General features: G+C 34.0%; 2 protein-coding genes across 2 annotated transcripts; one reads left to right on the top strand and one right to left on the bottom strand.

Annotated features, from left to right (window-relative positions):
* The first annotated feature begins 4226 nt into the window (after positions 1 to 4226).
* LOC143632441 (mannosyl-oligosaccharide 1,2-alpha-mannosidase MNS3-like) lies at positions 4227 to 9068 on the top strand. Its single transcript, XM_077100963.1, has 6 exons — positions 4227 to 4307; positions 4848 to 5737; positions 6624 to 6876; positions 7725 to 7922; positions 8000 to 8148; positions 8810 to 9068. The coding sequence occupies exons 1-6, from the start codon at positions 4227 to 4229 to the stop codon at positions 9066 to 9068; spliced, it is 1830 nt and encodes a 609-aa protein (XP_076957078.1).
* A 352-nt stretch (positions 9069 to 9420) lies between these two features.
* Positions 9421 to 15314, bottom strand: LOC143632440 (potassium channel KAT3-like). Its single transcript, XM_077100962.1, has 11 exons — positions 15141 to 15314; positions 14849 to 15064; positions 14621 to 14776; positions 14452 to 14509; positions 13683 to 14000; positions 12125 to 12364; positions 11446 to 11544; positions 11305 to 11337; positions 11051 to 11236; positions 9712 to 10303; positions 9421 to 9604 (listed from the first exon to the last, which is right to left on the bottom strand). Exons 1-11 carry the CDS (start codon positions 15311 to 15313, stop codon positions 9474 to 9476), a joined length of 2202 nt encoding a protein of 733 aa, XP_076957077.1. The 5' UTR covers position 15314; the 3' UTR covers positions 9421 to 9473.
* Between the last annotated feature and the right edge of the window lie 5868 nt (positions 15315 to 21182).

The raw sequence follows: 21182 nt of genomic DNA, 5'->3' as shown, positions 1-21182 counted from the left end.
AAGATATAATTTAGTCAATAAAAAAAATGCAAATTAGGAACTGTTTGTATTTAATATGTGTCTTGTTTTAAGAAAATCATAAAAAAAAAACCTTTTCACTTAAAAAAAATTCATTTTCTTACTAAATGGAAATTAGTAACTATTTGTAATTATTATAGGTCTTGTTTTAAGAAGATATGTTTTAGCCAACAAGGAAAAAGAATATGTAAGCAAATAACTTTTCTTATTAAATGCAAATTAATAACTATTTGTATTTATTATATGTCTTGTTTTGTTTTAAGATGATAGGTTTTTCAACAACGTCTATTAGTAACCAACATTAATAGTACATAAATATAAGAAGCTAGATAGTATATGAGTCCGGGTCTAGGGTTTATGTGTAGAGAAAATCAGTATAGAATGGTGAATTACCGCGGGGGGGGGGGGGGGGTCTTCTCATTGTGTATGTAAGATTAAATATAAGAACCCTCTATTTATGTGGTCGCAATATTAATACAAACCTAATGGTAATCTAGGGGTTGGAATGTGGGTAGTTGCCAAATTATAGAAGTTTATAGCGTTCCCCCTTAACTATCTAAGTGATAAATCTACTATTCTAATAAAACAAACTTTATATGGATACTCAGTGACGGGTCTAAAATTTTTTTTTCATAGGAGGACGGAAATTTATTGGAGTCATTTGTTTTTGGCCATGTAATATTTTTTTATTAATTCGGTTCGGATGGGTCATATAAATGAAAATGAATGCCACATTTAGTAATAACAAATCAAAAACATGTTGATACAACCTCTCTCATGCAATCACACTTGCTAAAAAAAAATAACATTAAAAAAAATGTATTGTCAAATCACTTATATGTATTTTGAGTAAAGTAAGCATATAATGAAATATTAGGTTTAGGATAAACAAACGTTTTTACATAGATCCAATAAGTTAGCTTTTTTTTTTTTTATTATTTTCACTTTAGTGATCTTCCTCGCTCAACTTGAACCAGAGATTCATTGTAACTGGAAAATTCTTAGTGCTTCATCTTTCTTATTCATTTTTTTTTTCCTTTTCTCTTTATGCAGAGCATTTTATGGTGTTGGTTGCCAACCTTCATCAAAGCCTCGGTCCACCCCTACGGGCACTTGGCCCCTTTCGAGGGTGCAAAGTAGACTTCTGTCCATATATACAACAAAATCCAGAATTCCTTTTTATCATAATAAATAAAATAATTTCCAATACAACACGAACACGAACTTGCTTACTTCTTTTAAACCCATAACCCGGTAAAACCCATGATATCAATGACCCGTTTATGAACTCTAATTGATAATTACTTTTATATTAAAATATTAATTAACACTGACAATTCTCGGGGATTAAATGCACGGGTATTGGTTTACAAAATATATATTTTCATATTATAACTAATTAAATTTACCAAAGTTCGAGCCATCTTCAAGTTGCAAGCATCTATCTTCATTAACGTTCCTAATCCTTGTACGTGTTGCTTAATCCTAGTTACCTGAAATGCTTACGTCAACTATATGCTGGTGAAACGTTGACAAACTCTAAAATAATTTAACAAACTGCTCGTTAAATACGAAGATGGTGTTTTAGTATAGTGAAGCGGGGATATCTGATTTCTTTTCCCCGGGATAGTGTCACTGCCCTACACACACAATTCAAGGGTTTCCTAGGAGTTGCACCCAGTAGAGAACTGGTTGAGACTGATATGTAGCATCTCTGCTAGTCAGTTATGTTTGGATCAAGAGATATGTGTATTCGGTCTGAGTATTTTTATTTTCTGTTTTATATTTTAAAGGTTTAGAGAGCATGCAATCTCATGTAAATGTATTACAGACTCTTTAAGACAAACAATCCGTTTATTTTGTAGAGTATAAATCTATTCGACTGCTTGTAAAACTTTAACCTATTCACATGTGTTGTTGTCTGTTTGGTGTCTCGTTTGAAAACCTTCTTGTTTAATTGATGCTTAACCTATAACCGATAGGATTAAGTAAATACCCAAATCGTGTAATTGATTCAGCTGCAGACCACACTTGTTTGATTTTATCGTTTCGAACCTCATTTATAAAGACCGGTTCATTTTATACGCTTAAAACTCAATTTTAAATAAAATACTAAAAGTTATGTAGAGACAGACCATATCAAAATGAGAGGGTCCATATAAATTGTCTTTGACCCTTTTTATTGAACCTTTGTTGTGACTAGGTGCCAAAAGGATTTGACGGTCCATTTAGATGAGACAGACCATATCACTATGAGACGGTCCATATGAGCTTGTGACAGGTCGTCTAATCTTTTGACCTTAACCTGCAAGAAAATAGTTTGAGATGGACAGTATCATTGGTTAGACGGTCTGTCTAACCTTTTGTTTTGGCCAATTAAGTTTATAATCATTTTAAACATGTCTTCAAGATCCATTTACGTGTTTTATGATTCTAGACATACTTAAAAAAATACTTATGCAACTTTTATAACTTAACTTTACCGAGTTTCGATCAATTATAGCTCAATCATTTGCTAAAACAAATGAAAAATAAACTTAAACAAGTTCTAAATGTGTTATACATATTAACATATCTTATAGATTCATAAGATATATATAATTTTCTAAAATACATAGATTAGTAAGAATAATTTGTATACGCATTTTAAAAGTAATAAAATGGAAGGCTGTGAATCTATACTAATTAAGAAGAAGAGAAGACTAACATCAATTTATCTTAGTTGAGTTGGTAAGCCATAAACATTTTAGAAGCAAGGTAGTGAGCTCAATTCCCACCAACAACATATTTTTCATTTTATCATTCATGAATAAAAATTGTAAAAATGGAAACTTGTACACTTGAAACCTATGTGGAGCAGATTATATATAATTAGTATGCATAATAATACAAATGTTAGTATACAAAATAAATGTTAGCGTGCATAAACAAATGTTAGTTTCCAAAAAAGTAAAAGTTTAATGCATAATTAAAAGCTAGAGACGTAAATAAATGTTTGATTATAAGTACTTTAATAGTTAATAAATTTCATTTATAAGATGTCTTTTATATTTGTTGTACATACCATAGCGCTTTCCTTAATGTCTTTTTGCTTGGTCGACTTCTTGATTAAGATATGAGCGCGTCGTGCTGATAACGTGTTTTGGTATAACCATAATTAACACAAGATTGGTGTAGATTGGTCAAAATATTTGGGTGTATCTTTCATTGAACACAAAGGAGTATTTATACTATAAAATCCACCAAGATGCATTGCATATGTATACACATGTTTGAAAAAGAGTTACTCCACCTAACACCTATGGTGGTGATTCATAATGCCTTTAGTGGTGATTCATGTTGCCTACGTAGTGATTCATAACACCTAGTGATTCATAGCACAACACATTTCGGGTTCAACCTGGTTTGATAAAAAATGATTTCAAAAGTTAAGTTGTAAACTATACTAATATCTATCTGTCTCGGGTTGAACCGGTTCGGTTTTAAAAATTTGAGAGAAAGAAGTAGATCGGAGACAATGATAAGAATTTCTCGGCACGAAAATTACTCGAGCAATGTGGTTCGGGTTAAAAGGAACATTCGAATCCCGTTGTTTAACCCAAAACATCTCTAACTATCAAATGTCGTGCCAAGTAGGGGTATGCTCACCCGACTCGGATCAGACCCGGTTATTTACAATAGGTTCGGTTCTCAGGTCCTAAAAATACCATTTAACGGGTTCGAGTCTAGGTCGGGTTTGACCATTTTCTCTTTATAGAAACCGGGTTAGTTACAATAAGGTCGAGTCAGGTCCTAAGTTCTAAGAATACCACTAGCCAAGTGAATAAAAAATGATTATTTATTATGTCATTGACGATCGCAACCCGAACCGAATTAAACCAAACCAAGGTGTATTATAAATGTATTATAACTTAGGTCATAAGAATACCGCTAGCCAAGCGGATAAAAAATGATTATTTATTATGTCGTTGATAACCTCACCCGAACCCAACTAAACCGAACAGGACCTAACCTGACCTAACGGGAGCGTATTATAATTTATTACTGTTAACTCTGCCTGAACAACCAGCAGGAGGCACACAGCATAATAATAATCAGGTGATAATCGTCCGGTGATCGGAACTTCAGATCCACCATATCTCAGCTTGACTTCCGATTACGTTCGTCATATATAATATACATAGATCTGGAATCCAAAACCCTAGCTAATGTCATCCAAAACACTGCCGTACTCGATGAAAGATGTCCAATACGATAATGCAAAGTTTCGTCGTCGATCCTTCTTTCAGGTACCTTTGTTTTCTAGCTGATCTGAGAATTTTCAGCGGTTATTTCATAATTCGATTGAATCCGAACGTATTGTGAGCATTTGATTGTAACAGTTTGATTGACTATATGAGGTCAATGATTTTTTAGGTGCTGGTATTTTGTTCTAATTGCAGCAGGTATTAACTTTTCGGTCTGTAAGTTGAAAGTTACATGAATTGATGCTATGATTATTATCATAAATGATGAATCCTTGATTTATTATTAAAGTGTGAGGCGCTTCGAAGCGTTTAGGTACCGGCAATCACATGTTATATAATGTTTAATAGTTGAACCAAGGATCAGTCCAAATTGAATTGTAGATTTGCTTTCACTTTCCTGGAACAGTTGGATATACATTAATATGTGTAAACATGTAATACTAAATAAGCATTGAGTGATGTATAAAGCTAAATATGGTGATATTAGTCACAGAAATTTTTCTGATAATATGGATTCTTATAGGTTTGATATCAATAAATTACAAGTTGTCAATTATTAATGGTAATCCTATATTTATGCAGGTTATATCACAGACTTTTTTCACTAAAAAAGTGAAGCGTGAATGTATGTCTTGTAGTACAGGAAAGTTTCTAGCTTTATTGATGATCTGTGGGTTAACATATATTATGCTCAATCACACAACTCCTATACATTCTATAACTAATCATGTATCTGATGGTGGCATTGGAGTTAGAAGGTTTTGGAGAAAGCCACCTCAGCTGCCACCTAGATTATCTCCTGATGAAGTAAATAATATCAATAAAACAAATATGGGATCTGAATCGACAGCTAGACAAGAAAGTGTTAAAAACGCGTTTATACATGCGTGGTCCGGTTACAAAAGCTATGCAATGGGTTATGATGAACTTATGCCATTAAGTAAACGAGGTGTTGACGGTTTAGGTGGTCTCGGGGCTACTGTTGTAGATGCTTTAGATACCGCCATGATAATGAAACTCGATGATGTCGTGTCGGAAGCGGGTTCATGGATCGAAAACCATCTTCCCGAACGAATTTCCAATAAAGGTCAAGTCAATCTGTTTGAAACCACGATACGTGTTGTTGGTGGTCTTTTGAGTTCTTATCATTTGAGTAGTTTAAATTTTACAAAAGCGGGACCGAAACTGTCTGTTTATTTAGAAAATGCTAAAAACTTGGCGGATAGGCTTTTAACGGGTTTTACGGCTAGTCCGACTGCGGTTCCGTTTAGTGATGTTGTTTTGCATGATCGGACCGCACATGCGGCTCCTGATGGACTCAGTAGCACCTCGGAAGCTACCACTTTGCAACTCGAGTTTAATTATCTTAGTTTTGTTACGGGGGATCCGAAGTACGGGTTTGAAGCAATGAAGGTTCTAGAACATGTGAAGAATCTTCCAAAATCTGAAGGACTTGTTCCCATCTACATTAGGTATGAACTTTATGAACATTTTCTATATTAGGTATGAACTTTATGAACGGTTTTCGTTTTTCACAATGAGTTTGGTTTCGGTTTTTCAGTTGGGCTCAATAATCTTGGGCTGAAAAATGCCCAAAATTATGAATTTGGGTCTGAAACTTTGGGCCTAAGTTTTTTTATGTTTATTAATTATCAGGTGATTATTACATATTCTGGATCTAATCTTTTGGGTTGCACCTTTTATTAATATTATTTTTTTTACAAGTGACTTCAAATCGGTTTTTTCGGTTTGGTTTAGTTTGGTATTTGGTTAATGCAAAATCAAAGTTGAACCCAAAATTCGATTTTTAAAAAAAAACATAAAACCAAAACTTAGGTTTTTGATTGGGTTCGATTATTTTGGTTCACTTACATCTAGGGGTGCAAAACGAGCCAAGCCACTCGTGAGCTACTCGAGATTGGATCGTTTAATTAATGAGCCTGAGTCCGGGCTTCACTTATTGAGCTCGAGCTTGCTTGCAAGACCAAACGAATTTATTATTTGTTATCTAATACATTAAATATATATATTTTTTAATTACTATTATTATAAGAAATTCTGATAAAAATAATATATATTATGCTTTGTTTTAAAAGTTATAATGAAAATATGTATACAAATAGTTCTAAATATATATAAATCAATTAATAAATAATAAACGAGCTGAGCCGATCTTTAGAAATTAAGTTGGAAACGAGCTGAAATTGACTCTCATAAGTTAAACAAGCTGAGCTCAACCACAAGCCCTAGTTACATCAGTTATTCCGGTTTTGGTTGTTTCAGTTACTGTACAACCACAAGCCCTTTTCGTTACTACACCCTGACTGAAAATATTGGTTGACTTTTATTAACTGCCAGCCCATCATCTGGTGAATTTTCTGGAAGCAATATAAGATTAGGTTCTCGAGGTGACAGTTATTATGAATACCTTATCAAAGTGTGGCTTCAACAAAGACAAAGTAATTGGACATCTTTACATGACATGTATGTAGAAGCCGTTAAAGGCATCAAACATCTTCTTGCTAAAAAGTCAAAGCCCAATGGGCTCGTTTTTGTTGGCGAGTTGCCTGATGGGCTTGATGGTGGATTTAGCCCTAAAATGGATCATCTGGTAAGTTGTATATTGTCTTCTGGTTGTCATTTGTCACATAATACCATTACATCTGCAAAGATACCGAACGTTCAGTGAACTGTTCGGCTGGAAGTTTGTTTATGTACGAATAAACGAATGAACATTAACAAAAATTTTTGTTCATTTAGTTAAATGAATGAACATGAACACATGTCTCATTCGTTCATTAACGCTCGTGTATGCTCATTAGTATACATTGTTTTAAGTTTATTAGTGTATTCTCTTTTATGACTTTTTAAAACAGATTGATTTTCATGTTTACTTTTAGTCGGTGTTCCCTCTGTTACGTTGGTTTATCTAAGTTCAGTTATGTTCGTTCGTTTGTGTTCGTTTAACTTATTTACAAGCGAACGAACATGAACATTTTTTTTTCATTTAGTTAAACAAACAAACATGAACACGTTCTTGTTTGTTTGTTTATGTTTATTTAAATTCGTTTATGTTCTTTCGGTTACGCTTATTTATGTTTGTTCCTTTATACATTCATTTAAATTTGCTGGCTCATTACAGCCTAGTGTTTTTAATATTTTTTTAGATCCCACATGTTGTTCTTCATGTTACTCTTAAGTCTTAACTGGTTTTAGCTTAATTAGGTTCATCTATGTTCAGTTATGTTCGTTTACGTTCATGAACCGTTCGCTTATACTGTTAACGAAGGAACATAAACGAACATGAACATGCTCATATTCTTAACGAACAAACACGGACCAGAAATCCCCGTTTGTCTAACTGTTTGTGTTCTATCATTTGTTTGGCTAAAGTTAAACAAATGAACATGCTCCATGCGTGTTCATTCAGTTAATAATTTAATAATCTCACATATTCAGGTCTGCTTCTTACCCGGCACCCTTGCACTTGGAGCCACCAAGGGTTTGACCAAGACAAAGGCTATGGAAAATAATTTGTTAACTTTTGAAGACCTTGAAAACCTTAAACTAGCCGAAGAACTTGCTAAAACTTGCTTTGAGATGTATGCTGTCACATCCACTGGGTTGGCTCCTGAGATTGCTTATTTCAATTCCGAGGTTTGTTGTTTTTATTGTCCTTTTTTCCCAATAGTTTATTCTTCAAAATATTATGTTTCGGCATCTACTTTTACCAGGGCTATTCCGAGAACGGTCTTGATGGAGGAAACAAGACTTCTGAGTATGTGCATGATATTGTTATTAAACACCCCGATCGACACAACCTTTTGCGTCCTGAAACCGTAGAATCATTGTTTATCCTATACCGTATAACCGAAGATTCAAAGTACGTTTTAACACCTTTTTTGGAGATTATAAATTTATAATATGCGTTACCATTAGGCCTGTAAACGAACCGAACGAACATGAACGGTGCATGTTCATGCTCATCATCGTTTGTTAACTTTAACTGAACAAAAAATGATAGAACATGAAAAAAAATAAACGAATGAATTTTTCTTGTTTGTGTTCGTTCGTTAAGAAAATTAACTTGTTCATGATTGTTCATTAACTGTGTATAAACGAGCAGTTCATGAATGTAAACAACAAGCATAACTGAAGATCAAATAAAAGTAAACGTGAACATCTTATTATTGAGACTTAAAATTAATAATATTAGACTAAAATGTGATGCACCTAAAACTTTTTAATGAATATATAAACGAACAAACTGAAACAAACATAAACTAACAAGCATAAATTAAACGAATGAGCGTTACCAAACGAGCATAAACGAACAAAAATGAATGAATGAGACATGTGCTTTTAATTTTCATTCGGTTAACTAAGTTAACGAAAATTTTTGTTTGTGTTTGTTCAAACATAAGCAGACTTCCCAGTAAATGGTTCACTGAACGTTCGGCTCGTATACGGTCCATTCATCATAATTTGAATACCTGGTCATTCCAACATTTATTAATATTTTTTTTGGGATTCTGTTATTATAGATATCGTGAATGGGGTTGGTCAATCTTTGAGGCGTTTGAGAAGTACACAAAGGTTGATTCTGGTGGCTACAGTTCTCTTGATGATGTCACCGTGATTCCACCTAGACGAAGAGACAAAATGGAAACGTTTTTCTTGGGTGAAACGCTTAAGTATTTATATTTATTATTTAGTGACAGTAACGTGATCCCGTTAACAGAGTTTGTGTTTAACACCGAAGCACATCCCATTCCTATTATTACAAAAGACCAAAAGGAATGAAATCATCTATATTATACAAAGGATAGCCAAGAGAATTTAGTGAGCACATCATGATACAGTGAAGGATTTGACCATATTGATACTCAACTGCTCAAACATTTTGATAAACTGTGAACCTAAAGAACCCTTTGATGCATTTTTAACCTTCAAATGTGTATTATCATTACATATGTTTATCTATGATATTTTTACCGGGTGAAAAAGTAGACAGAACATATATTGTTGTAACTGTTTTCAAAGGCAATCAATGAGTCGGATATACTTACTGTCAAGATCACATCTTTTTAATCACTTTTGTTTGATTTTGATTGAATAGAGTTATAGAAACTTGCTGAAGACGTGAAGTACCCGTTCTAATTTCTCTTAATTTCTATTATACTGCGTCTAATGCTCAACAGGTGGCATTCAATTCTTACATTGACGATCATTTGGAAGGAAAAACAAGTGGTCATCATCTTGAATAACACTCAAATCATCTACTTCCGCACCCTCTGAGTTCACAACTTTTGCAAAATTTTGGCCTCCAAACTTTTGACCTGCAGTCGCACAATGCACAAGGTAATGAAAAAATATCACACATTATGTTTTTGCTGCGTGTTTACTGTCACTAAAACGTGTTTATGATTGATTATATAAAGCTTACCTGCAATGATCAACAATTCTTCTAATGAATCTGGTAGGATTATGAGCCTTGGAAGCTTCTTTTCTGACATGTTCTTCTGGAAGCTTGCATGAATGGTAACCCTTTTCATCTGTTTCTTAACTTTTGCATCAGTAGGCTCTGTGCATGAAGTGGAACAACACGGGTCCTTGTTTGTTGTTGGTAAGTGCCTAGTGTCATGCTCGATAAATTCTATTTTGTGTTCGTTTCTCTTATTTTCATGACTTAACAGAAAATCATATAAGTTTTTGTTTTCTTGCTGTTTAGCTAGAGATTTTGGTGTGCACTCTCGTACATCAGGCTTGTTTACATTTGCTCCTCCTTCTAGAGGGAGTCTTACCATTTCTAAATGGCCTTTGTTTACAGCAACATGAAGCGCCGTTTGACCTTCCTCTGCTGGTATGTTGACGTTCATTTCATTCTTATTTGATATATGATGGTTTATCTGTTCTTTCTTGTTTATATCACTCGCATTTAAATACTCCACATCACTTGATTCCCATGTGACCTGATTTTCATCCCGATAATTATGTAAATCAGTAGAAGAATTCTCCATGGATAGTCCTTTCATTTTCTGCAAATAAATAGATAAACACAAAGGTGTACATATTTCTTAGATTTATAATAAACTAAAGATATATGACTTTAAATTAGACATGACAATTGTGGCCCGTTTGAAACGGGTCAAGTAAACAAGTTTAGCTAAAAAGGGAAATTGTCAAATGGGCTGAAGGAGCTGAAAGTTGCCCAAAACCAAAATAGTTGAACCGTAACCGGAATAACTGATGTACTCGAACCAAAATAGCTGAACAGTAACCGAAATAACTGATGGTTAGGTTTAATGTTTGTTCAAAAATTATTTTTTGGTGGTTTTCGGTTTTACTATCAACCAAAAACACGAAAACACGGAACCGAATCAGTTGGAACCTAGCGGAACCAAACAAACCGATTTTAAGTAATTTGTAAGAAAATAAAGGATGTAGCCCAAAAGTTTTGGGTCCAAATGTTTAATAATCAATTAATCATCATTTAGTAAAATATTTAGATCCAAAGTTCAAGGCCCAAATTTCATTAATTTGTGCCATTTATTTTTTGGCCTAAAATTTTCAAACCCAAATGATAAAACTGAAAAATAGAAACTAAACCGAACCCATTGTGAAAACCGAAATCTGAAACCGAATGGTTTTCAAAAACCTAAAAATCAGGTTCGATTTATGCCCAAAACCGACCTGTGCACACTTAATTGTACATACAACATCCTAAATCTTAAGGGCTTAGATTATTATTGTAATAACACTGTTTCTGTTATCATATTTAATACCTTGTAAAAATTGTTCAAGATAATAAAACCGTCTTGTGTATTTGTGTGAATAATCCGCAGTAGCGTAGAACCTTCCATCCTTAGTATCTGAGAAATCTCACTTGTTTGATATGTGAATGGCTGAGGTGTGTTGTTTAAAACTCCTGTCTCTCCAAACATTTCTCCCGGCACAACCTTTCCTATGATCTGCAAGTTAACGTTTCAAAATTAAGGTGGTTTTCTTGTTTCTGAACCGATCAATAGGAATACAGTACCTGATCTTGCCCGTCTTTTTGTGCAATTATATCCTGCCATTGGAAAATAAATTACCAACCCATATGCTTTCTATATTCCTCAAGTTAATAGAAGATTTGAGATACTATGCATTATGTATTTAGCTAATTATGCTAACTTACCACTGCCCCGGTAACGAGTATGCACAAATTAGTTGGAATCTCATTTTGTAGAATGACGACTTCCTTAGGTGGAAAATACTCTGCTTCCATTTCAGAGACCTGTTCAATATAGCCAAACCCTACATTATTGACCATAGACTTGTAAACGAACTGAACGGAACATGTTCATGTTCGTACATTAAGAAATTGAGTGTGTTCGTGTTTGTTTATGTTTGTTTGTTAATAGTATACACAAACGGTTCACAAACATAAACAAACGAATATAACCGAACATAGGTGAACAGACATTACTAAGCGAACAACAGAAATTAAGCGTGAACATCAATCTTTCGAGTGTAAAAAATTAATAAAACTAGACTAAATTTAGTGGGTCTAAAAAATTTCAATGAATGTATAAACAGACGTCACGAACACACTTAAACACACATGAACTAATGATCATAAATTAACATAAACAAGTGAACATAAATGAACTAGACATGTGTTCACGTTCGTTCGTTTAACTAAATGAACAAGAAAATTTGTTCATGTTGGTTCATATATTAAATCAATGAACATAAACAAACTTCTTGCCGAATAGTTGATGAGCGGCTCACTGAACGTTTGGTTCGTTTAGAGGCCTAGTTAATTATGAAAAATGTGCATTGATATTATTATTGAATAACGAAAAGAAGATTACCAGCTGAAAAAGGCACTCGTGGGAAATGCCATTAAACAAATGGACTTTTTGTACGATTGGGTAAAATAAATGGCGGGATATGCTTGCACGTATGGCTTTTGGCAAACAGTTTAAGGTATCTTGCTGTTTTAGCCCGCGTGTTTTGTAATCTAGGCAGATGTGGGACAGTACTTGCTCTCTAATCTGTGGTGGAAGATGATTCCGTTTTGCAAATTCTGAAGCTGCAGTTACTTTATCTCTCTGCACCAAAAGGTTCGACTTGTAAGTAAAATTTTATGGTTATATCTCATTACAGTAGGTTGATATCCTTGTATACTAGTAAAATAAATATATAATGTTTTTTCTTTGCTAAGAGTAGGGGTGTAAACGAGCCGAGCTTAAGCTTGACTATTCTCAAGCTCGGCTTGTGAGTAGTTTTTTCATTTTGAGCTCGGCTCTTGAGTAGTTTTTCAAGCTTGATTTCGAGCTCGGCTTGATTATTATTTATTAATTAATTTTATATATTTATAATTTGTGTTTGTGTGTGTGTATTATAGCATATATATATATTATGCATATAATAAAAACCAAACGTGGATTGTGAGGGGAAATCACTATTAGTTGAATAGTGATTTTTAATATTCAAATAAATAATAGTTTTCTTTAGTTTCATTTTCATTCGCTGTATTATAAATAATATACTCTTTAACCCATTTAATTTTTAGTAATTTTATTTTTCTATGATAATTGTGTTCTTTAACTTAAAGAAAGAAAGTGAAATACATGGTTGTGATTATTTTTCTTCTCAACATTACAATATAAATTCTTTTAAATACGGAGTTGTATTCGAGATAAACATTTTTTAGTATTGTAAACTATACCGTGTACCGGTACCATACCACTATTGTGACAAACTGATATATGTTTTTATCATAAAAAGTTATATAAATAGTAGGCTCGTTTAGCTTGCGATGCAGCTCAAGCTCGATATTTTGAAGCTTGGGCTCGGGGTCATTTATTAAACAACCAAACAAGTTTATTTTTGGATCGAGCTCATTTAAGTTCGGTTGATTCGAACTTTTAACGAACCGATGTCGTGTCGGTCACGAGCGGTTTGACTTGTTTACATGCCTAAATTTTTTTTTTTTTGGAACGACCAACTAAGTAACGCCGGGTACTCTGTACGCGGCCCCCATTGGCTAAAGGTAGCCCGAGCCGGCCACGAGTCCGGACGGACGGAGCCCCTAGCGGTCCACCTAATGAGGGATTCCCCGGATAAAATCTGACCCCCACGCCCGCCAAACGGCACGACAACGAGGAACCAGTAAAACCGGGTGAGATCAGGACTCGAACCCTGGCAAGCTAGGGTCATCCCTCATATCTCCCATATAAATTGGTGATAGTGAGGTTTGAACGCTCTACCTCTCACTAGTAAAGAGTGCTCTATCATTGAGCCACATCAAATTTATATTTACACGCCTAGTTAACTTCTGATTAACATATGAATAACTTGTGACTAAACATTAATTATAGCTTTTCAACATCTTGAATATATGATCAAAAAACAGAAATGACTTACGAAATCTCTCGTGTTTCCCGTCCAATGAACAACAAGATTTGTCATGTTCCCAATAAGGTAAGCCGTTAATCCCAAGTTGAATAACATATAGCAGATACCAAACACCACCTCTTGTGTATTCTCAGCATGAAGATCCCCATAACCGGTAGTTGTTAAAGTCACAATTGACCAATACAATGCTGTTACATACCTATCCCAGATGCTTTCGGTTTTGAAATTCGGATAAACTGCACCGATCCATGTTTTATTCGGGTCCGGATATCTATCGGCTATTAAGTAGTGAAAGCATCCCGCACAATGCATCGAAAAGAGAGTCACCTATGTTTAAATATAATAGCCTAAATATAATTAGAATTTAGTTATACAAAGATTAAAATGATCATTTAGATGATTAGTGTTTAGGCCTGTAAATGAACTAACGTTCAATGAATAGTTCATGAACTGTTCGGCGAGAAATTCATTCACTTTAAAAACGAATGAACATAGAACGAAAAAAAAGTTGTTTATCTATGCTTAGTTGTGTTAGTTTGTTTATGTTTGTGAACAATTCGTTAATACTATTGATGAACGAACATAAACAGCCACAAACATGTTCATGTTCTTAACAAACGAAAACGAACAAGAAAATTCTGTTCGTGTTCGATTGTTTGTTCGATTAAAGTTAAACGAATGAGCATGAGCATACTCCATTTATGTTCGTTTGGTAAAAAAAAGGAAAAGACTAGGTAAGCGTTTATGTTCGTTTGCTAAAAAAGATTAGGTTGCTTACCGATATCAGCTTGGTGCATCTGACCCAGAAATAGTTAAACCTGATGTCCTTTTCAAGCCTGATTTGAACCATGTGGAGATTTTGTCACTTATTGTGTTTTTAGGTATGCTTTACACCCTAATAATGCAAAATTTTATGTCATCAAAAAGTTAATATATACACGTTATACCTTGCAAATAAGGAGCTAACCCTTCTAAGACGCCACAATCTAAGCATACTGAGTAATTTGAATCCAATCTCGCTTTTCCTATTTGTGCATAGGAGGATGAGAGACCGAAATGGTATGGTTGAGCACACATCGAGTATAAACCATGTTGACAAGTACCTGTTCACCATGCTACATTATTGTTATTAATAACGTGCATTGAATTTTAGAAAAAAAATGTGAAAAAATGACCTCACTGCTATTTTCTTGTGATCATCAACAAGAGCATACGTCTGGCTATCGAGATATGCAACAAAGAAAGTTAGAATAATATCAATGGCAAAGAAGCCATTGACAATGTTGTCAAAGATTCGTAAGGCGCCTTCTTTTTTATCAAGAAAGGCTAAATCAAATGGTGAAATCCATGCTGAGTAAATGACTAATATGATCAGAAACATCTCCCATGCCCTTAAGAAGAAAATAAAGGTTAGAAAGTGGAAAAAAAGGTGTCCATTACTACATAACCGGTTTATCGTATGCTCACCTATAGCGTCTATCAAACGGGTTGATTGTGTATTTTCTTAGAGCAACCGAACGGTTATAATTGGCTCCTAGAGATGGGAGTAGATCACTCGAGAAGAAGCCACTGTGTGTAGACTTTCCCGTTTGACAATCCTCGATACATATACATCTTATCAAGTTGTTGGAAAACGACATTTTGTAGCAACTAATTACTAATTAGAGAGATAAGGGTTAAAACTTAAAAGTTTGGTGATTGGTGAAGTTTATATACTACTACAAAAGTGGTGGCTGCTGAAATGATCACAAGATTTTCATGGGTTTTGGCCTTTTTTATTGGTGGAAAAAGAGAAGATGATGGTTATTAATTGAAGTGGTGGACATGATGCAGTTGAGAAATGGTCCTAGAATTGGTGTGGTGTGAGGTGAGGTGATTTCATGTCAAATTCTAGATATAGACCATACAAGAAGCTGCAAGTGTCTTGATATAAAAGCTATTTATGGGCCAATGGAATTGTCTTCTAGAGATGCTTCTCACCTCTCTAAAGGGCAAACCGGTACAGAAAGAGCAGGGGGTTCCACGAGCCGAATCCGTGACCTTCAGGCGACATGTCTCATGACTAGCCCCCTCTCATCTCCACATTCTAAAAAGTAATGGGTTTCGATATTTACTCTTAAAACCACGTCGTCACTTAACTTGATGGACTCCCGTGACCATTTCTTTACCGTCGTTTGTAGCTTTGTTCTTGTTTGTTTGTTTATTTGTTTTAGTAATCTGAATGGCCGAAGCATGCTACCATTTGGTAGACTGATGTTATATTTTGTGCGGTCTAAGGTGTGTTTGATAGACATAATGAGAGTATGGTTACCAATCCGTCCGGAATCTAATTGTACGAAGACATCAACACACAACTTTACGTTCTTAGATGCTCCAAGTCTTTGAAAATTTTCAAATTTTTTAAAAAAGGGTGTCTATGTCTGATTTGAAAAAGAAAAGATTATTATAAGGATCTTGTAAAATTAGGAAATTGGGGTGTTTGGAATATAAATTTGGTTTAGAAAGCAATGATGCATCCATCTTAGAATAAAACAAAAAAGAAGAATGTGACATGGTTTTGGCTACACCCTCTCCACTTAATCCTCTTTTTAAGTTTTAAACGTTATGCCTATCAACTTCAAGCCAGGCAAATCAAATTAATGGGTATCAAACGTATTCGTTTTTAGTTTAATCCTACAAACTATCGGCCTAGTGACAGGAGGTTTTGGTTCTTTCATGGAGACCTAAGTTTGATCCCCACTAATGGCACTCTGGTTGGATATTGACAATGAAGGATTTGAGCTAAGCCTTGCGAGGGTGTCCATTCGAATCCCGAGCCCACCTGGGTTTTAGTCCCGCCTTATGTTACGCCAGAGAGTTCTGCTTTTGTGATGTCACAACGACTGTCAAGTGACAATCAACGGTATGGTTTCTCGGGGGAACGCCCAAGCTAAACTCTGAAGCTAGCGTGGGCCCGGTTAAGACAATATAGCCTGATCAGAGTAAAGCAACGGAGCTCTCTAAATTGGAGAGTGCGGTAGCCCAATACACAAGAAAGTCGTCATTCCAAAAAAGAAAATTGAAACTAGTTGAGGTAGACACTGGTCAAACTAGGAGTGTTCATCATTTCGGGTCTCTATTTCCTTGTTTTTTATTAGCCTTTCACTTGAACCGAAAACCTTATCTAGGGGTGTTCATCTATTTAGGTTCCTTGGTTCGGTTTTCTCGTTTTGTAAGGGCCACATGTCTAATAAGATGAATAAATGGGAAAAATTCATAGCTCAATATCTTAATTTGGTTTTCGGTACAATCAAATTAAATTTGTTAAAGCCTGACCGAAAAATGAATAACAAGCAACCGAGCCAAAAACTAAATATGTTTTGGTTAGGTTTTAAATGGCTTTTGTTCTGTTTGATCAGTGCTTTAATTCAAACGTTGTTCCAATTCGATGTGTTACTTGAAATTACATATCACTTAATATTAGCAAAGTTAAATGAATACATAGAGGGTCTAGCCATGAATTAACTTCAGAATTTTACAAAATAAATCATCCTAAATATTCATTAACCAATTTAGTTAGCTGCTTTGCATATATTTTAGACATCATATGATTTAAACTCACAAAAACCATCAAATCTAAGTGTAGGGCAACTTTAAGATTAGGAAGACAATGCTGTATGAGTGTGATAATTATAACACTAAAAACTACTAAGTCAAAATGTGCCAAACCAAACTTAATTCAACCAACTAAATTCTCACCAAGTGCAAATCAAGTCCTCGCAATCCGAAAATCGGATGCTCCCAATTTAGTTGTGGGAACTGCAACTTGAGAATCGAACACCTTCAACTTAACTTTAGGAATGTAAGTTTCTGCCGTTTGAGAAATACCGAACTACATGTCTAACACATAAGGTCTAAAATTAGCACATAATTACATAGCATTATTTAATGTCCTTAAATGGATGATATGAGGGTATACTAACTTTTAAAAGTCTTATGTATTGTGACTATATGGTCCTAGCCAAAGTTAATTACAGATGTAATACTAGAAAACATCCAAACTATTTACAATGAAGTGGTAGATAAGTGGGCAGCAAGCTACGCGACAACCAAAATTTCAATAAGCGTAGTATCTTTCATAATAGTTATCAAAAAATGAATTTATGACCAAACAACTATTCATTGTTTCTAATCATTTATATATAGGATAGAACTAAGCTTAGTTGACTACTGGGTCCAAGATTTATAAGTTTATTTACATGACAATTTTATGACATTTTTGTTAAAATAATTTACACATTTAACCTCAAATTTTGACATTTTATGACATTTTTGTTAAAATTTTAAAATAATTAATTGAAATCACATTGCATTACACTAACCTAATAAAGTGGGATTTTGTCACCACTCTACGAATCATAGTATTCTCATCACAACAGGTTGGTAAAATCGGAATGTTACTATTCTTATACAATTATTAATAATGTCAAACATTAATATCTACCAACTACCAAGTAATTATCTTTTATGGGTTGTTTGGTGGTCTTTTAATCTTTGAATCGGTAACAGGTTAAGTTTCATGGAGCCTCTTAATGGTTAAGTTTCAGAGTCATGCTGAATGATTCAGAAGCTACCTCTTAATTAGTTAGGTCTTTTAGTGATTCAACACTTTGGCAGCAAAACCTTTAAACATCTTGAGTTGGAAGGGTTTGAGAGATCTTGGATCACAACAAAAACTTAAAACAAATTGGCCGTTAAAAAACAAAAAAGATTCAACACAAGATACCAAACAGTCTCATAGACTTTTTACTTCCTTTTCTTACTAGATAGATACCAACCAAATTTGTGATTATGATGAACATAATATGAGATACATACATCAACACATCAAAAGAGACCCAAGAAGGACGACTTCTAAGGTCCTGTTCGTTTCAAGGATTTGAAAGGAATTCTAAGAAATGGGATTTTAAATCTCATGAATTGATATGTTCGTTTCATTAAATGAAAGAATGAGAATGAAAACTAAATCCCATCAAATCCTACATTTCATGGGATTTCAAAATCCCACCTATTTTAAAGGATTGTTATGGAAAATAAAAACCCCTCAAAAAAAATTCAAAAAAATTAATAAAAAAATCATAACTCAAAATATAAATCAAAAACGAAAAATATAAAAAAACTAAAACGCTTCCTTCGTTGTCCTCGTTCTTCAAAAAAAAAAAAAACCCGAGAATGAAGAAGATTCCAATTCCAATACATATTAACCAACCAAACACATGAAAGGGATTCTCAAACATTCCAATTCCAAATCCAATTCCAATTCCAAATTCTTTAAAAAAAGTCCGTGAAACGAACGGGCCCTAAAAGTTTTCCAAGTTTAGAATAACAAAAAGCTTATAATAGACAATATTTGATTATTTGATGCGTCAAAATCATAAATTTGAAATAATATTCTTTTTCTTTTTTAGTGCTTTGAGTACGATGTTCTGTTTCATCAATGGAAATAGCAATCATCACATATTTTCGGTGGCGCTTTTCATTATATCCAACCAAAAAAGAATAAAAATATTTTGTGATAAGTATGTATAAGTTTCATTTTTTGACTTAGAAATACGATTGTGTATTATAAAATTAATGTACATTAGGAAACTATGCTCTATTGGTTTAGTGGTATGATTTTAAAAGTAAATTAAAGATTAGTATCGAGTAATAATTTCTTGTAAATCTTATCTCTAAATAAAAGATTATATTGTAGCCTACATAGGGGAAGAGAAATATTCATTCAAACCAATAATTCTTTTAGTGTGAATTATATTTTTGTATTGAAATAATTTAAAGACATCTATACTCAACTAGAAAAGAATTCAGAAGATGGGGTGGTCTAAAAGTTTTTTTCTAAAGGGGTTTGTCATATCTTTTATAGAATTAAAAATGTTGGTTGTCTAAAAAAAAGTCATGAAGATTTTAGATCGTATAAAATGTTTTAAAACTTTTTTTTATTTTCTTTAAATTAAGGGTTTGAATCCGTCTACTTTCGGACTTTCGGTTGGTGAATGTTTTTCCTTATTTGGATTCTAATTGAGCAACCTAAGTTACTAAACATTTAAGTGGATCAAGCTGTCATATGATCACAAACTTATGGCGGCCAAGAAGTTAAAAGAAAAAAAAAATTAGTCCCTAAAATTGGAATTGTTACGGTTATGTCAGGTTAGGTTGTAACTGAAGCAGCACGGTACCAAAGAAGCCGCACTTTGATAGCTAGATTAGCGACTATTGAAGTTCCAAAGTTGCTATCGAACTTCAAAGTCACTATTGGCCTTTTGTAACCACCAACCTATAGTAACTTTTAAAGATCATTTTAAAGAAATTTTTTCCTATTCACAAAATCTGGTCCCTTGATCCTGCTTGGGTATTGCCCCGGAACCGTCAAGGGGCAATGCCCCTTGGAATCCCCTCATGATAAAGTTATAGAGGTTCCTTAATACCGAAGTCATAATAGTGTTGGATAAATGTGTACTTCATATCTCCTAACTTGTATCATTTTATGCATTGTGAATACTTATTTCGTTTACAACTTAACCCAGGCTATCCGATTGCTTGATGCTACTAAAATCACTAACATTGTTTTCTCGAGAAAGAAAATAAGAATATAGAAGTGGGGTTGAGAAAAAAAAATTGAGTGAAGAACACAACTTTAGGGTTTAGAGAGGGTAAGATGGTCGGAATGTTACTAAAAGCCGAGTACTATCTTTGTTACGAGCTATCCTTATAACCTACCAAGTTGTGAAAATAATAGCTCTGATCACACTCTTAAATTTAGAAAACGAAGCCAACTCCAACCGCTCATAATTTGTCGAGGCTTCTAGCAGTCGATAAAATAATATCAAGCCACCTACCAATGTCATTTCAGATTCTACATGCAACACTACATTCCCCAAAAATATGGTCCAAAGATCGATTCCACCGTCAAAGAACACATCGGGCAAACAACGAACGGAATATCAAACGCTCTCTTATTCAAATTTAACTGGTAGGAAGACAATCAAACAACAATCTTCACACATGCCCGATTTATTCCACCCCATTGCATGATTTCCATTTGGAAGAATTACACTATCAAAATATCTTATAACACTAATAACCATGATTTTTTTCCCTCATGATTATATCTTTGGAATCAATCAAAATAACATCCAAAATCAACTACAAATAATTGACTTGAGATTCTTCAGAACCAAACCACCCCCCCCCCCCACCACCACCGCGGGCACGGCAACAACATTTTATCATCTCAATAACGAGGATTAAGTTGGGCATCAAGAGAGCAAACCTTACCTGATTCTATTATTTTTGTGTTGTTTTTGTGGTTTTCTAGTTGTTAGCTGGCTGGGTATGTTTTATGTTTGTCTTTAATAAAAAATAACAAGTGTTATCTATCCTCTTTAATTTATAGCTAGTCTGTAGACTCCGGTTGGTAAAAAAAATCAGGTTCTGTTTAACAGATATTATTATTCCCTTTTCATAAATAGA

The sequence above is a fragment of the Bidens hawaiensis genome, unplaced genomic scaffold (assembly GCF_021521415.1).
Source record: "Bidens hawaiensis isolate Kalapana, Puna unplaced genomic scaffold, B.hawaiensis_p1.1 tig00006390_1, whole genome shotgun sequence".
NCBI lineage: Eukaryota > Viridiplantae > Streptophyta > Magnoliopsida > Asterales > Asteraceae > Bidens > Bidens hawaiensis.
The sequence above is the reverse complement of the archived record's forward strand: the minus strand, read 5'-3'. Positions and strand labels throughout refer to the sequence as shown.

Excerpts from the sequence above, each read along its gene's own strand:
- LOC143632441 (XM_077100963.1), top strand. The coding sequence starts at position 4,227 with ATGTCATCCAAAACACTGCCGTACTCGATGAAAGATGTCCAATACGAT. Across the intron at positions 4,308-4,847 it reads GTCGTCGATCCTTCTTTCAG|GTTATATCACAGACTTTTTT; the intron begins GTACCTTTGTTT and ends ATATTTATGCAG. Across the intron at positions 8,149-8,809 it reads CGTATAACCGAAGATTCAAA|ATATCGTGAATGGGGTTGGT; the intron begins GTACGTTTTAAC and ends CTGTTATTATAG.
- LOC143632440 (XM_077100962.1), bottom strand. The coding sequence starts at position 15,313 with ATGTCGTTTTCCAACAACTTGATAAGATGTATATGTATCGAGGATTGT. Across the intron at positions 15,065-15,140 it reads CCGTTTGATAGACGCTATAG|GGCATGGGAGATGTTTCTGA; the intron begins GTGAGCATACGA and ends TTTCTTCTTAAG. Across the intron at positions 14,001-14,451 it reads GATGCACCAAGCTGATATCG|GTGACTCTCTTTTCGATGCA; the intron begins GTAAGCAACCTA and ends ATTTAAACATAG.